At 41.6% G+C, this 16,196-nt stretch overlaps 1 protein-coding gene across 2 annotated transcripts in view; it reads left to right on the top strand.

The window, feature by feature from the left end:
- The window catches only part of LOC126412527 (elongation factor-like GTPase 1), a 593,784-nt gene that overhangs the window by 137,601 nt on the left and 439,987 nt on the right, over window positions 1-16,196 (top strand). For both annotated transcript variants that reach the window (XM_050082167.1, XM_050082166.1), the window contains one exon: window positions 12,708-12,841. In XM_050082167.1, the coding sequence (XP_049938124.1) occupies window positions 12,708-12,841 (134 nt within the window). The remainder of the gene's footprint in view (window positions 1-12,707; window positions 12,842-16,196) is intronic.

Here is a 16,196-nt window from a genome sequence, read left to right as displayed (position 1 = left end):
ATGAATCACAGGAAATACGACTCCCTGAGACCCTTATGTTTCGAGTTAGCTATTCCCTGTTAAATAACACATGGAATCCTGTTATAGAAAAGCTTTGTGCTCTGTGTATCTAGCATCATTCTTTAATTTTACCACATGAAGATGATGGATCTTATATCAAAGAGGCGAGCTTTCACCACAAAGAGTGCTCACAGCAGTGCACAGACTTGCAGCAGAAGGACATATCCTTTAGCGATACATGTGTAGTGACGACTGGGTACGACATGCACACTCCAGGAAGGTCTTAAATAGCAGAACTTGGTGCACTTTCATCAGTACACACTGAAGATGGCTGAAGACTCTGTACTGAAATATAGTGGCACAAAGATAATGAGGTCTGTCAGTTTGCCTGATATTTTGTGGAAGAACCTATGCACTGGGAAAGTTTTAAATTTCATAAGACTGAAGTTGTTTCTAAGCTTTTGGATACTCCTCAGAGCTAACAATTGCTATGTGATTCTTGAGTTTCTCCCGGCGTATTTGATAATCAAAATATCCACGGGTGTACTGCCAGTCTACAGTGCCCAACAGGCACAATATTTCGGCGATCACACATGTCGCCATCATCAGGTGAACTGACGGACTGAGCTCCTGTGCTGGTACAGAGATCCGTACACTATGGCTGCTCAGGGGGAACTGGGTTCTGTCGCGGCGGTGGCCGATTTAAATACCCTCCGCCCGCGGCGCACTCCCTCCACCGTCTGTGCCCCGCGCCACCGTCGCTGGGTGGAACAGATTGCGACAGCGTCTGAGATGACGTCGGTGTGATGGCTCTGTCCGCCGTCGTTGTCACAACAATACGTTTGCTCGATTTAGTCTTGATTAACCCAATTGCTGGTTCCCAGTCACAGTTTATGAGATCATCATTGGTGCGAATTTCGATGGCCTCTCTAACAACTCTGACCCAGTATTGCGATGTCTGTACCAGAATCCTCGTGCGTTCATACTCCATAGCATGATTTTCCGACAAACAATGTTCAGTGACCGCCGACTTGCTCAGATACATCAGTCGAGTGTGCCTCTGGTGTTCACGGCATCGATCCTCAACGGTACGCATCATCTGACCAATATACGACTTGCCACATTGACACAGAACAAACCAAGGTCATCTTTGGCGCTCCCCACCAGTGCACGAGTTTTATTCGGAGGGCGAAACACAGTTCCGACCCGGTGTTTCTTCCAAATTCGGGCGATTTTCCCCGAGAGTGCGCCTGTATGTGGAATAAATGCAGTGCCTACCTCCTCCCTTGTGATTTCATCCATCTCTACAGGTTGTGCTGCAGTGGTTGGGCGGAGAGCACGTTGAATCTGCCGCTCTGAGTGCCCATTTTTTTGAAATACAGGTCTCAGATGTTCAAATTCCTGGGGTAGACACTCTGCGTCAGAGACAGCGCACGCCCTATGTACTATAATTATAAGTACCCCATTCCACTGTGAAGGGTGGTGGCAGCTGTCTGCATGCAAATACAGATCAGTGTGCATTGTCTTCCGATACACCCCATGACCTACGGTGCCGTCAGCCCTTCTCTTGGCCAAGACGTCAAGGAAAGGTAATTTACCCTCCGTTTCATTCTCCAGAATGAATTTGATGTTGGGGTGTATGGAGTTTAGATGTGTAAGGAAGTCAAGGAGTTTATCCATACCATGTGGCCAGACGATGAACGTGTCGTCCATGTAACGGAAAAACCAAGTAGGTTTCCATTAGGACGACGACAGGGCTTCCTCCTCAAAGTTCTCCATGTAGAAATTTGCTACCACCGGTGAGAGTGGGCTACCCATGGCGACTCCCTCCGTTTGTTCGTAGTATTCTCCATTAAAAAGAAAATACATGGAAGTCAAGACATGCCTAAAGAGTTCAATGGTCTTCTCGTCAAACTTCTGACTAATCAATTCTAGTGACTCTCGCAGGGGTACCCTTGTAAACAAGGAAATGACGTCAAAACTCACCATGATATCTGACTCATCCAACCTGAAGCTATCAAGGTGTTTAACAAAATCCACGGAATTACGGATGTGATGAGGGGATTTACCCACATAAGGACTTAATACTCCTGTCAGGTATTTGGCCAACAAATATGTAGGTGCCCTGATGTTGCTGACAATGGGGTGTAATGGTACCCCCTCTTTGTGAACCTTCGGGAGTCCACATAGTCTAGGCGGTACCGGACCTTGGGGTCACCCTCCGGTAAATCTGCGTCCTTGAGAAGCGACCTCGTCTTGTTCTCCACCTTCTTTGTAGGGTCAACGCTGATCTTCCGGTAGGAATTGTCATGTAGCAGGCTCTGCATCTTATCAGTGTAGTCCTTATGGGAGACAACAACTGTAGCATTGCCTTTGTCAGCCAGTAAGACAACAATTTCAGAGCACTACCTCAGATCACGAATAGCCGCCCTCTCTTTACTGGTGATATTTGACTTCATCGGCTTGGATTTCGTCAACGCACGACAAGTTTCACGACGTATTTCCTCAGCTGATTCAGGCGGAAGTTGAGCTGCAACCTGTTCAACAGCACTAACAATTTCTGTGACCGGAGTGAACTTGGGGCTGGGAGCGAAGTTGAGACCTTTCTGCAAAACCGAGACTGCATCATCACTCAACACCATGCCACTCAAATTGATGACAGTCTTGCACGGAACCTGCAGAGATGGTTTGTCAAGGAGACGTGAGAACTTAGCTGTTTGACGTCCTGTTGCCTTCTTATGAGCGGAATCAGCTGCATCCCAGGTGACACCATCAATCCAATCCCAGGAAGTGAAATTACTAGCCAGTTGCAAATGTAGTTTGCATTCTGTGCTGTCAAGTAAGTCTTGGATAGCATAGTCCAGGGTCATTAAACTAGCCCAAGTTTCCTGCAGTCACCTGTTAACGTATTCTGTCTCATTTTTGGGCATGGAGTGATCAAACAAATTTATTTGATTAACAAAGCATATAATATTGGACCACTGTGTTCCTCATTTTTGTTTTAATTTAGAAAATCAGTCAACTTTTTCAGTATTTGTGCTCATGTGTAGTTGTAATTGTAGTGTCGCTAAAATCTGAGCCACAGATGATGGCGGTTCATGCAGCTCTAGACAGGGATGGTAACTGCAGAGTTGCCACTTCCAAGCAACAGTTGTGGTAAGCACAAGCATGTGCTCCACATTTGACGGAAGTGTTTATATAGCAAATTATGTCTCTTCATGCTTGTGCAGAATTTATCGCTTACCACCATCATCAGCCATGATAACTCTCAGCAAATGGAATAAAAATTCACTTGACAGCTTGCTAGGATCACGTTTAGTGCTTGTGTTGGCTATGAAACTCACAGTAGAGCACTGAGGACACTACTGAATGCTCATTGGTTGCTGGAGGATGCGTGATGTAGATGCACAGAACAAGCCTAAACTTGACCACCATTGTTCATGTCTCCAGCTGAGACAGATGACAGTCCTTGACAAGTTTTAATGTTATAGTTTCTTGCTAGAGTTCAGCTGTGCACTTGCTGTGTAATCAAATTATTCTTCCATCTTCTGCTCAGGTATTACTCTGACAGCTAATGTACAAGCAGTAAACTGATACAACAAATGGAGGTAAGCTGAAGGTCTCGATGGGTATAGGATTTAGCCGAGTGCAAGTGTTAGACATTACACGTGTACACATGAAGAAATTCTGCCATGAATTCACCCCAAATAGATGTCAGTCCTCTTGAAGTTTTGTAGATAACCAGAGAGTCCAAATATTCTGTTTGTGTCACTTTTTCCAGGGTTTCAGCACCAGAAAATGTGTAGGAACAATTAGAAGGCGATTTTAATGTCAATTAACAAACAATTTTGTACAGAACTTATATATGATGGAAGTTACATATTAGCTTTCATTACAAAGCAGAGATACAATACAACTTAGAGGCCTCATATACCGATTCTCCCTTGTGAAGGTATAATAAGGGGAGATATCACTACAGACATACACTGTAGTTACAGAACTTAATATGTTGTCCTCGATAGTGAGTGTTCATCAGAGACAAGGGTATTGTCTGGGGCGTGATAGAACTGCTATTATTCTCTACATAAACTATGTGATCGAAAGTATCCAGACATCCCCAAAAACATATGTTTTTCATATTAGGTGCAGTGTGCTGCCATCTACTGCTAGGTACTCCATATCAGTGACCCAGTAGTCATTAGATATTGTGAGAGAGCAAAATGGGGCACTCCGCAGAACTCACGGACTTCGAATGTGGTCTGGTGATTGGGTGTCACTCATATCATACATCTGTACACGAGATTTCCACACTCCTAAACATCCCTAGGTCCTCTGTTTCCAATGTGATAGTGAAGTGGAAACATGAAGGGACACGTACAGCACAAAAACGTACCGGCCGACCTCGTATGTTGACTGACAGATACCGCCGACAGGTGAAGAAGGTCGTAATGTGTAATAGGCAGACATCTATCCAGACTGTCACACAGGAATTCCACGCTGCATCAGGATCCACAGCAAGTACTATGACAGTTAGGTGGTAGTCAAGAAAACATGGATTTCATGGTTGAGCGGCTGCTCATAAGCCACATCACACCAGTAAATGCCAAACGATGCCTCGCTTGGTGTAAGGAGCGTAAACATAGGACGATTGAACAGTGGAAAAACATTATGTAGAGTGACGAATCACAGTACACAATGTGGTGATCCGATGGCAGGGTGTGGGTATGGTGAATAACCAGTGAACATCATCTGCCAGTGTGTGTAGTGCCAACAGTAAAATTCTGAGGTGGTGGTGTTATGGTGTGGTCATGTTCTTCTTGGAGGGGCCTTACACCCCTTGTTGTTTTGCATTGCACTATTAGAGCACAGGCCTACATTGATGTTTTAAGTACCTTCTTGCTTCCCACTATTGAAGAGTAATTCAGTGATGGCGATTGCATCTTTCAACACAATCGAGCACCTGTTCATAATGCACAGCCTGTGGCAGAGTGGTTACACTTCAATAACATCCCTGTAATGGACGGGCCTGCACAGAGTCCTGACCTGAATCCTACAGAACACCTTTGGGATATTTTGGAATGCCAACTTCGTGCCAGGCCTCATCAATGGACTTCGACACCTCTCCTCAGTGTAGCACTCCGGTGAAGAAATGGCCTGCCATCTCCCAAGAAACCTTCCAGCACCTGATTGAATGTATGCTTGCGAGGGTGGAAGCTGTCATCAAGGCTAAGGGTGGGTCAACACCATTCTGAATTCCAGCATTACCAATGGAGGGCGCCACGTACTTGTAAGTCATTTTCAGCCAGGTGTCTGGATACTTTTGATCATTGTTGTTGTTGTGGTCTTCAGTCCAGAGACTGGTTTGATGCAGCTCTCCATGCTACTCAATCCTGTGCAAGCTTCTTCATCTCCCAGTACCTACTGCAACCTACATCCTTCTGAATCTGTTTAGTGTATTCATGTCTTGGTCTCCCTCTACGATTTTTGCCCTCCAAGCTGCCCTCCAATACTAAATTGGTGATACCTTGATGCCTTAGAATATGTCCTACCAACCAATCCCTTCTTCTAGTCAAGTTGTGCCACATACTCCTCTTCTCCCCAATTCTGTTCAGTACCTCCTCATTAATTATATGATCTACCCATCTAATCTTCAGCATTCTTCTGTAGCACCACATTTCGAAAGGTTCTATTCTCTTCTTGTCTAAACTATTTATCGTCCACATTTCACTTCCATACATGGCCACACTGCATACAAATACTTTCAGAAACGACTTCCTGACATTTAAATCTATACTCGATGTTAACAAATTTCACTTCTTCAGAAATGCTTTCCTTGCCATTGCCAGTCTACATTTTATATTCTCTCTACTTCGACCATCGTGAGTTATTTTGTTCCCACTACTTTAAGCGTCTCATTTCCTAATCTAATTTCCACAGCATCACCTGATTTAATTCGACTACATTCCATTATCCTCATTTTGCTTTTGTTGAAGTTCATCTTATATCCTCCTTTCAAGACACTGTTCATTCTGTTCAGCTGCTCTTCCAAGTCCTTTGCTGTCTTTGACAGAATTACAATGTCATCAGCGAACCTCAAAGTTTTTATTTCTTCTCCATGGATTTTAATTCCTAAACTGAATTTTTCTTTTGCTTCCTTTACTGCTTGCTCAATATACAGAATGAATAACATCGGGGATAGGCTACAACCCTGTCTCACTCCCTTCCCAACCACTGCTTCCCTTTCATGCCCCTCGACTCTTATAACTGCCATGTGGTTTCTGTTTCTGTACAAATTGTAAATAGCCTTTCGCTCCCTGTATTTTACCCTTGCCACCTTCAGAATACGAAAGAGAGTATTCCAATCAACATTGTCAAAAGCTTCCTCTAAGTCTACAAATGCTAGAAACGTAGGTTTGCCTTTCCTTAATCTTTCTTCTAAGATAAGTCGTAAGGTCAGTATTGCCTCACGTGCTCCAGTATTTCTACGGAATCCAAACTGATCTTCCCCGAGGTCGGCTTCTACTAGTTTTTCCATTCGTCTGTAAAGAATTCGTGTTAGTATTTTGCAGCTGTGGCTTATTAAACTGATTGTTCGGTAATTTTCACATCTGTCAACACCTGCTTTCTTTGGGATTGGAATTATTATATTTTTCTTGAAGTCTGAGAGTATTTTGCCTGTTTCATACATCTTGCTTACCAGATGGTAGAGTTTTGTCAGGACTGGCTCTCCCAAGGCCGTCAGTAGTTCCAATGGAATGTTATCTACTCCGGGGACCTTGTTTCGACTCAGGTCTTTCAGTGCTCTGTCAAACTCTTCACGCAGTATCATATCTCCCATTTCATCTTCATCTACATCCTCTTCCATTTCCATAATATTGTCCTCAAGTACATCGCCCCTGTATAGACCCTGTATATACTCCTTCCACCTTTCTGTTTTCCCTTCTTTGCTTAGAACTGGGTTTGCATCTGAGCTCTTGATATTCATGCAAGTGGTTCTCTTTTCTCCAAAGGTCTCTTTAATTTTCCTGTAGGCAGTATCTATCTTACCCCTCATGAGATAAACCTCTACAACCTTACATTTGTCCTCTAGCCATACCTGCCTTGCCATCTGTCGATGTCATTTTTGAAACATTTGTATTCCTTTTTGCCTGCTTCACTTACTGCATTTTTGTATTTTCTCATTTCATCAATTAAATTCAGTATCTCTTCTGTTACCCAAGGATTTCTATTAGCCCTTGTCTTTTTACCTACTTGAGGCTCTGCTGCCTTCACTATTTCATTCCTCAAAGCTACCCATTCTTCTTCTACTGTATTACTTTCCCCCATTCCTGTCAATTGTTCCCTTATGCTCTCCCTGAAACTCTGTACAACCTCTGGTTCTTTCAGTTTATCCAGGTCCCATCTCCTTAAATTCCCACCTTTTTGCAGTTTCTTCAGTTTTAATCTACAGGTCATAACCAATAGATTGTGGTCAGAGTCCACATCTGCCCCTGGAAATGTCTTACAATTTAAAACCTGGTTCCTAAATCTCTGTCTTACCATTATATAATCTATCTGAAACCTTCTAATATCTCCAGGGTTCTTCCATGTATACAACCTTCTTTCATGATTCTTGAACCAAGTTTTAGCTATGATTAAGTTTTGCTCTGTGCAAAATTCTACCAGACAGCTTCGTCTTTCATTTCTTAGCCCCAATCCATATTCACCTACTATGTTTCCTTCTCTTCCTTTTCCTACTGTCGAATTCCAGTCACCCATGACTATTAAATTTTTGTCTCCCTTCACTACCTGAATAATGTCTTTTATCTCATCATACATTTCATCAATATCTTCATCATGTGCAGAGCTAGTTGGCATACAAACTTGTACTATTGTACTAGCCGTGGGCATCGTGTCTATCTTGGCCACAATAATACGTTCACTACGCTGTTTGTAGTAGCTTACCCACACTCCTATTTTTTTTATTCATTATTAAACCTACTCCTTCATTACCCCTATTTGATTTTGTATTTATAACCCTGTATTCACCTGACCAAAAGTCATGTTCCTCCTGCCACTGAACTTCACTTATTCCCACTATATCTAACTTTAAACTATCCATTTCCCCTTTTAAATTTTCTAACCTACCTGCCCGATTAAGGGATCTGACATTCCACGCTCCGATCCGTAAAATGCCAGTTTTCTTTCTCCTGATAGCTCCTCTTGAGTAGTCCCCGCCCTGAGATCCAAATGGGGGACTATTTTACCTCTGGAATATTTTACCCAAGAGGACACAATCATCATTTAATCATACAGTGAAGCTGCATGCCCTCGTGAAAAATTACGGCTGTAGTTTCCCCTTGCTTTCAACCATTCGCAGTACCTGCACAGCAAGGCCGTTTTGGTTAGTTACAAGGCCAGATCAGTCAATCATCCAGACTGTTGCCCCTGCAACTACTGCAAAGGCTGCTGCCCCTCTTCAGGAACCACATGTTTGTCTGGCCTCTCAACAGATACCCCTCCGTTGTGGTTGCACCTACGGTACGGCTATCTGTATCACTGAGGCACGCAAGCCTCCCCACCAACGGCAAGGTCCATGGTTCATGGGGGGAGGATTTGTTAAATAGAGCTAACATAATCTGCGCATGACAGTATAAAAACAAAGGTTAACTGATAAAACCAGAGCATGTTATTAAAGGTTCTATGTTAATAAATTGCTAAATAAAAATGGAAGTAAGATGGAAAATTATTCATCCGACTCACTGCCCTATAAGAATATTGAAATAATAATGAGAATAATGCACTACATTGGTATTGGAAGTATGAGAGTTGAACAGAAAATTTATAATTAGTACTAAAAGTAGACCTAAAGAAACAAATGATAACAATACAAAACTCTTTAAGAAAATTGCATTATTTTAAGTGTGAGAACTGAACAGAAAATTTATAATTACTATTAAAAGTAAACCTAAACAGGCAAATGGTAATAACATGAAACTATTTTAAGGAAAGTGCTGCAAAAAATAAATTGTTTCTCTGCAAAATAAAGACACAAAAATAAACACACAAACAAAAGATGCAAAAGAGTCAGCTTCTCGTCCAAGCCCAAAGTGGACAGAGGGCACATTGGTTCCACATGTTAGTGGTGGTACCTCGATAGCGTCTGTTCCACATGTTCGTGGTGGCTGAGTCAGTAATATTTCAGGCTAACAACGTGGTCTTATTTTGGAAATTCAAAGGTGAGCGTAGATTTCCTGCACTCTACAATTCACAACTTCAAATCTCAAAATGGAGAGTTTGCACAATGGATGCACTACCCCAAGTCATAACTTTGATGAGAATCTGCCATTACATCTTGTAATGCATTGAGACTGAGGATTCCACAAAGTTCTACATTTGCAGTGGTGATGAAATGCACTGTACTGAAAAGCGCTCTAAGCTTAAGTTAAAAAAGAAGTACTACTTTGGAATGTTAAATGTAAATTCTCTTTTGAAAATTGGGTGACAGAATTAGTTGGAATTATTTCTAGAGAAGAACCATATACAAATTTTAGCAGTGCAGGAAACAAGATTCATAGATGAGAATGTAGTTGAATTGGCCACAGTGGGCAGGGGGGGGGGGGGGGGGGGTGTGAACAGTGAAAGTAAAGAAAGAACTGTGAAACGCAATTGTGCCACTGCCGGCTACATCATCTACACTAGTCAGTGTTGGAGTTCCAACCCTCATTTTTTAGTCAATATAACAATGCAGTATGTCGACACTCAGGACCATCAATGAAGAAATAAAGCAGGCGAACATCTTACACTGTCTCAGCAAAGAGGGAATCAGGCCCAGTGATTGGAATGTCACTGCAATAGATTCCTTATCCCACCCAACGAACTTACCTGAGTTACAGGTGGTTTGGGCAGAATCATTATTATTCCGAATTCTTACCCCATATGGCCCTAATTCTGCAGTCCCTCATCAGTTCCATAAAAAGGACGTGCCTTACAACTGGACCACTGCTTGTGACCAGACTTTTACCCAACTGGAAACCTTGCTGAAATCTGCCCCTTGCCTCACGCCATTCTCTTCCAATTGCCCATTGGTTGTGGGCACCAAAGCATCTGCCTATGTTATTGGGGCAGTCTTAACACACAGGAATGAGGATGACTCCGAAGAATCTATAGCGTACATGTCCAAGACATTGACACCCACACAGTGAAACTATTCCTACTGAAAAGGAGGTATTGCCAATAGTGTTTGCCATTAAAAAGTTTCATGTCTACCATTCTGGTATAAATTCTCTCTAATAAAGGATCACAAGAAGTTGATGGCATTATTCGGGCCACATTCCAGCCTTCCAGTGCAAACAGCCAATGCCTCCAACACTGGGTATTGTTCCTGAGTGCATACAATTATACCATCAGTTATAAGCCCATGGAATAGCAGTCCAACACCAGTGCATTGTCATATCTACCATCTGGTCCAGACCCTGATTTTCACCAACAGAGATCCTCTGCTTCTACATTGATTCTGATCAGAAACAAACATTGGATGGTTTCCCCATTATGGTCGCTTGTGTAGCCACTGTGCTGTGCGACCGCACGCTGTGGCGGGCCCTCCTCCACATTACTGATGGCTGGCCAACTTACCTTATCCACCAGTTGATGACCAAGGTCATCACCTGGAAATATATTTCTCATAGGCTGTTGGTTGTAGATGATATAATTGTTTAGAACATTGAGACTGATGTGCATTAGGTGGTCACCTGGCAGAGTTGCACCAACAGATGTTAGCTTGCTGCACTGGGGACACTGGGGGATGTTCTACATGAAGGCGTTAGCTCGCTGACATGTTTGCAAGGCAGGGATAAGCAACAACATTGAAACTGTGGTCCATGGCTGCACAACATGTGCCCAATGCCAGGCAGCACCCCCAAAATCTGGCATTCCCTATCCTACCACACCTCCTCCCCCCGCCACCTCCTCTGGGAACACATCGATCTTGATTATGTAGGCTTGTTATTGGGATCAATGTGGTTGCTCATTTTGGATGCTTATGTTGTATACATGGCATCCACCATGACCAAACCCACCCTCACTACCTTGGCCCAGATTTTGGCCATCGAAGGATTGCTTTGCACGTTAGTCTCCAATAAAGGGCCACAGTTCATGGCGTCCACCTTCAGAGATTTCTGTGAGGCTAATGGCATAAAAAATATTTACAGCTGTCAAATCCTCTGCCACTGATTGACCCTCACCCTGTTTTTGAGCGTACAGTGAACCATGCCGATTATCAATTGTAGTGTCATTGAGCTACTCCACAGGTGGGAATTGTGGTCCCTGCTTCATCTTCTGATGCTGTGACCTTCAGAGCCATCCCAACATTACGCGCCAAGTGTGGTTATGTAGGCTCACCCCAATGCGAGTACTGAGGACTGGATGCTGTGATGGGAGTAAAGGCGCAGAGGCAGCGAGCTACTTTTGTCCAAACACAGAAGGGACCTGAGCACTGGGACCACAACCAGCTCTAGCCTCAAGTACAGACATTGAATCTGTCACCACCTCCTTCACCACCTTCTGGTGACAGTGTGATGCCATGGGTGGTATTCCTGGTGGTTGCCTGTGACTCCCCACAGTTCCACTGATAATACATTCTGCAACTTTGTGGATCTATGGAACCCCTGGCACACACATCACCAGTGATGTCCTGATGGATGCCACTGGCCACCCTCTCTTCCTGCAGTGGGCATTCAATGGGAGCGGGTCTTCACCCTTATTGCTGTCCAGGGCATATTCTCCCATACACGCCTGTTTTTGGGGAAGAATCTGGTATCGAGCCCTGTGGTAGTTGAATGCCTGCCAGAGGGAATGGACCTAGATGGCTTAGTATTGCCACAGAGCTACTCTTGTCACATGGATACATTGGCCAATAGTATTCCTCGTGGGAAGTATAAATACAGCCTCCCAGCGAACGGGTAGTTGCTTCTGTACTCACGTCTGATATTATCAGTTACTATTATCACTGTACTACAGACTATTTTATAACAACCTCCTGTGGCAGTTGGTTCTTTTCTCTGATTACATTTTTGATTCTTCTCTCTTTGTTCTTGGCCACAGACATTGTTGAGGTAAAAGTTTTTGCTTTGCACCTCTTTGATGCATATGTTGCTTTAAGATTGTCCTAGTTTTGTCTGTTTCATCTGCTGTGTTTAGGTCAACTACCAAATGGTATCATGTTCTCTTCTGCAGGCAGCCCTTCCGCTTTGTGGCTTCACCCGTTTCTCTCCTAGGCTTTGACGTGCATGCTGATATCTGCCTGTTCACAGATATAGCAGTGATGGCCTATCACATCAATTTATACAAGAGCACAGTGTCTCTCAAGGAAGCAGTTTGAATCTGAATCTGTTTTTGATTGATATAGATAATATTATTTCTGTGATAAGGAACCCATTCAATGGTCCTTGTTTATGGATGATTTTTTTAAATTTATGGCTCTTCTTCCATCCTCAGTAACCACAAACAATCATATCCAACAGTTAAGATACTAGAGGAATGAGCAGAAAGCACATTTTAAATTTTCTAGTGAGATATCTGTATCTACTTTTTTAAAAAATCATTGACATAATGCTTTTAATGTAGCTGAATTGTGTGCAAGAGGCACTGTTTTAAATTCCAACAAATCAGTGAGATTTTAGAGCCTAATTCCTGATAAAAAGAGCTACCAATAAAATTTTTTTTTACAGGTATCAGTGGTTTAGAGGAACACATCCTGAAGTCAGCAACATTAAGTTCCACTGTTGCTTGTCCTGCATTTACAGAGCTGTTAGTGAGTGCTGCACCTATTCTCCGAGTTGCTGTAGAGCCAGCACACCCACAGGTGAAACCAATATACACTTCCCAAGTCTATACCTACATTATTTTTGTTCAAGGTAATTTTAAATTAGAACTGTGTAATTAAGACATGTCAGGTCACAGACAGTCACGATTAAAAGACACTCACATATAGCTTTCGGCCACATCCTTTGTCAGTACACACACACAAGCAAGCACACTTCACACACACATGACTGCCAACTCCAGCATCTTGGGCCAGAATGCAACATCATGTGGGATGCAAGAAGGGGAAGGGATAGTAGTGTATGAGTGGGGGGAGAGACGAACGCTGTCTGGTGGAGTATGCACGGACTTGATGTGAGTTGCATTTGTGTGTGTGTGTGTGTGTGTGTGTGTGTGTGTGTGTGTGTGTGTGTGTGTTTTTTGTCTAATTTTGACAAAGGCCTTGTTGGCCGAAAGCTAATTGTGTGCAGTCTTTTTGTATTGTCTTTTTGCGACTGCATCTCCGCTATATGGTGAATATCCTTTTCATTTTAAAGTGTAAAATTTGGGATTTAAAAATACATAATTAAACCATTCTTTCTAGGTCAAAAATTATATTAAATAAAGCATGGTTGTATTGTAAATTTAAAAAAAAATGTGAGAGGTACAATTAGTTAGTTAGTTTCATGTTCCATGGATCATTTCTTTGATATACAGGGTGTTTCAAAATGAACATCCCGGTTTTAAGGCGTTGCAGCATTTATTACGTTCAGCTTACAATTGTAAATTATACACCAACTGAAAGAGCAACTCAAACAGTTTTGTTTGTGTACCTGTGCGCAATGGGAAGAGAGTGGAATGACAGAGTGAGACTGAAAAACGTGTTTAACGAGTGTGAGTCTTTCACGCTTAGCCTCAAGAAATATCCCCGCGGAAAGTTTATGGGCCTTTCTTTTTCGGTGAATAAACTGTAACTGATGTTTCTTGTCTTCATGTGCTACAGCCGTGGCCCGTGCCTCAATGGGAAGAAGCTGAACAACACATTTTTATTTCTGAGCAAGATGGTGCTTCTCTTCACTGTTGTAACTCAGTACGCGACTGATTAAACGACGTTGTATCCGACCTGTGGATTGGGCGCAAGGGTCCGGTTGACACAGCATTTTATGCATGACCTCTACGTTCCACACGATCTGACGCTATCATGTGTATGTGCCTCCGATACTAGCTGACCTATCCGACTTTAGAAACAGTGTTATTGCAACAGTTACTCCTGACACATTGATCAAGGTTTCGGAACAACTCACCTATCGACTCGATGTGTGATCTGTGTTCACATTGAATAATTGTAAGAAAAACTGTTTGTGTTTCTCTTTCATTTGGTGTACTATTTATGATTGTAAGATGGATGTGATATATGCTACAAAGGCTATAAACCCGTGTATTCATTTTGAAACACCCTGTATTGTAATGATGTGGAATGTTATTCTGTTTCCCCAGAACATTTTTCCATATGACATTACTAAATGAAAATGTGTCAGCTTATGAATCCGCAATTTGCAATGATTCTAAGTGCAAATGTGGCTGAGCTAAGTTTTTGTAGGAGTTTCAAAATGTGCTTTTCACAGTTTCAATTTTCATCAATAAAGACATATAAGAATTTTAAAGATTCCACCTTATTTATTGTTCCGTCATCATGTGTTATACTTACCATTGACGTAGTACCTCTGGTCGTGCAGAACTAAATGTGGTGTGTCTTTTTAAAACTGAGAGAGAGATCATTCACAGACAACCAGTCAGTGATACTTTTAAGAGCATTGTTTTTTATTTCTTCTGTTGCTGTATGTATACTCGAACTGATTACAATACTTGTGGCATCTGCAAAAGGAATCACTTCTGCTTGTTGTATATTAGACAAGAAGATTGCTTACATACATGAGGAAGAATAGCAGACCTAAGTTTGACCCATGGGAAATCCCATATGTTATTTCTCCCTAATCAGAATAACCTCCACTGACTTCATTGGCTGAGTCACTAATTTTTTTTCATTAGATATTATGTTATCCATCTTAGGTAAGTCAAAGAAAATATCAGCTGGCATTATTTAATGTGTTAATGGTTTTCTCAGTGCAGAAACTTTTCTGAAATCCGAACTGTCATTTACAGAGGATATTATTGTTGCTCAGATGAGATAATGTTTTAGAATACATCACCTTCTCAAAAATTTTGGAAAATTATGTGAGTTGTAAAACAGGTCAGTAGTTATTGACAACTCTCTTATCATACTTCTTAGAGAGGTGTTTTACACTGGCGTATTTCAGTCTCTGTGGAAAAATGACTTGAATTAGTGATACACTATACATTTCAGATAAGGTGGCCTATTATTAGTATTTTATCCATCTTATTTAGCAACTGCAGTTGTATATCTCAAAATAATCAGCAACCATTTGCATAAAAAATTTAATTTCTTAAGTGGTTTGCATGTAAAGGAGGAGCTGCAGACAGAGAAGTGTTCTGATGAAGAGGTCCCAGTATGGGACTTTTAATTGTGTGAGAAGGATGAAATATTGTAGCATGAGTAGGAAATGTAGTCCCCTTAGGCATTAGATTGGGAAAGATGTGTAGATGGGAGACACAGTTTATTGAGACTTACTGTACAGAGTTTAATTACACTGGAAAGGTTACTAACCAAGAGGGTACAGGGCTGTTTGCTTCATATGCTAAACAAATGCAAACATTTAGGTGCTATAATATTAAGGATGAACTAATGTTCTTTAGAAATAAATGAAGTAATGTTATTATTAATAGGTTAAAACATATTTTTATAGGCCTAACATTAGAGTTGAACAGATAATGAACAAAACCAGCATCTAAGAAATTCTTTGAGGAACAGGTGTCTGTGGAAACATCACAGCAATATGCTGTGTGCATCATACTCTTGACACTCACAAATAATGTGATAGTTATAACCTTCTGAAGAAGTTCTGAAGAAGAACACTAAGTACCTGAACCTGGTTAAGAAATTTAATGTAACTGGTTGCTGATTATTTCACTATATGACCTGTTATATAGGAACAAATATTTATTAGTCTGTTGGAAACACCATTAAATCCTGTTGAGCTTTTATTTGTGAGAGAATATATAATATTCTTCATTTCAGAAAGAGAAATTGGTGATACATTCATATGATTGAATTTTATGAGAGTTACTTTTCAACGTACTGCAGTGATATTTCTCTTGAACTGTTTATATTTTCTATTGCATTTAAGGAATTATTATTAAACATATTTTCTACTTGTCACTTATCATTTATAGCCCTCCCATTTAATTCGATAATGATATTATCCTGTTCTGTAGTGATTGTGCTGTCGTTCATTTCACTACATTCCAAATAGCCTTAAGTCTGTTGTCATGTTTGC

This window comes from Schistocerca serialis, chromosome 7, assembly GCF_023864345.2.
Source record: "Schistocerca serialis cubense isolate TAMUIC-IGC-003099 chromosome 7, iqSchSeri2.2, whole genome shotgun sequence".
NCBI lineage: Eukaryota > Metazoa > Arthropoda > Insecta > Orthoptera > Acrididae > Schistocerca > Schistocerca serialis.
The sequence above is the reverse complement of the archived record's forward strand: the minus strand, read 5'-3'. Positions and strand labels throughout refer to the sequence as shown.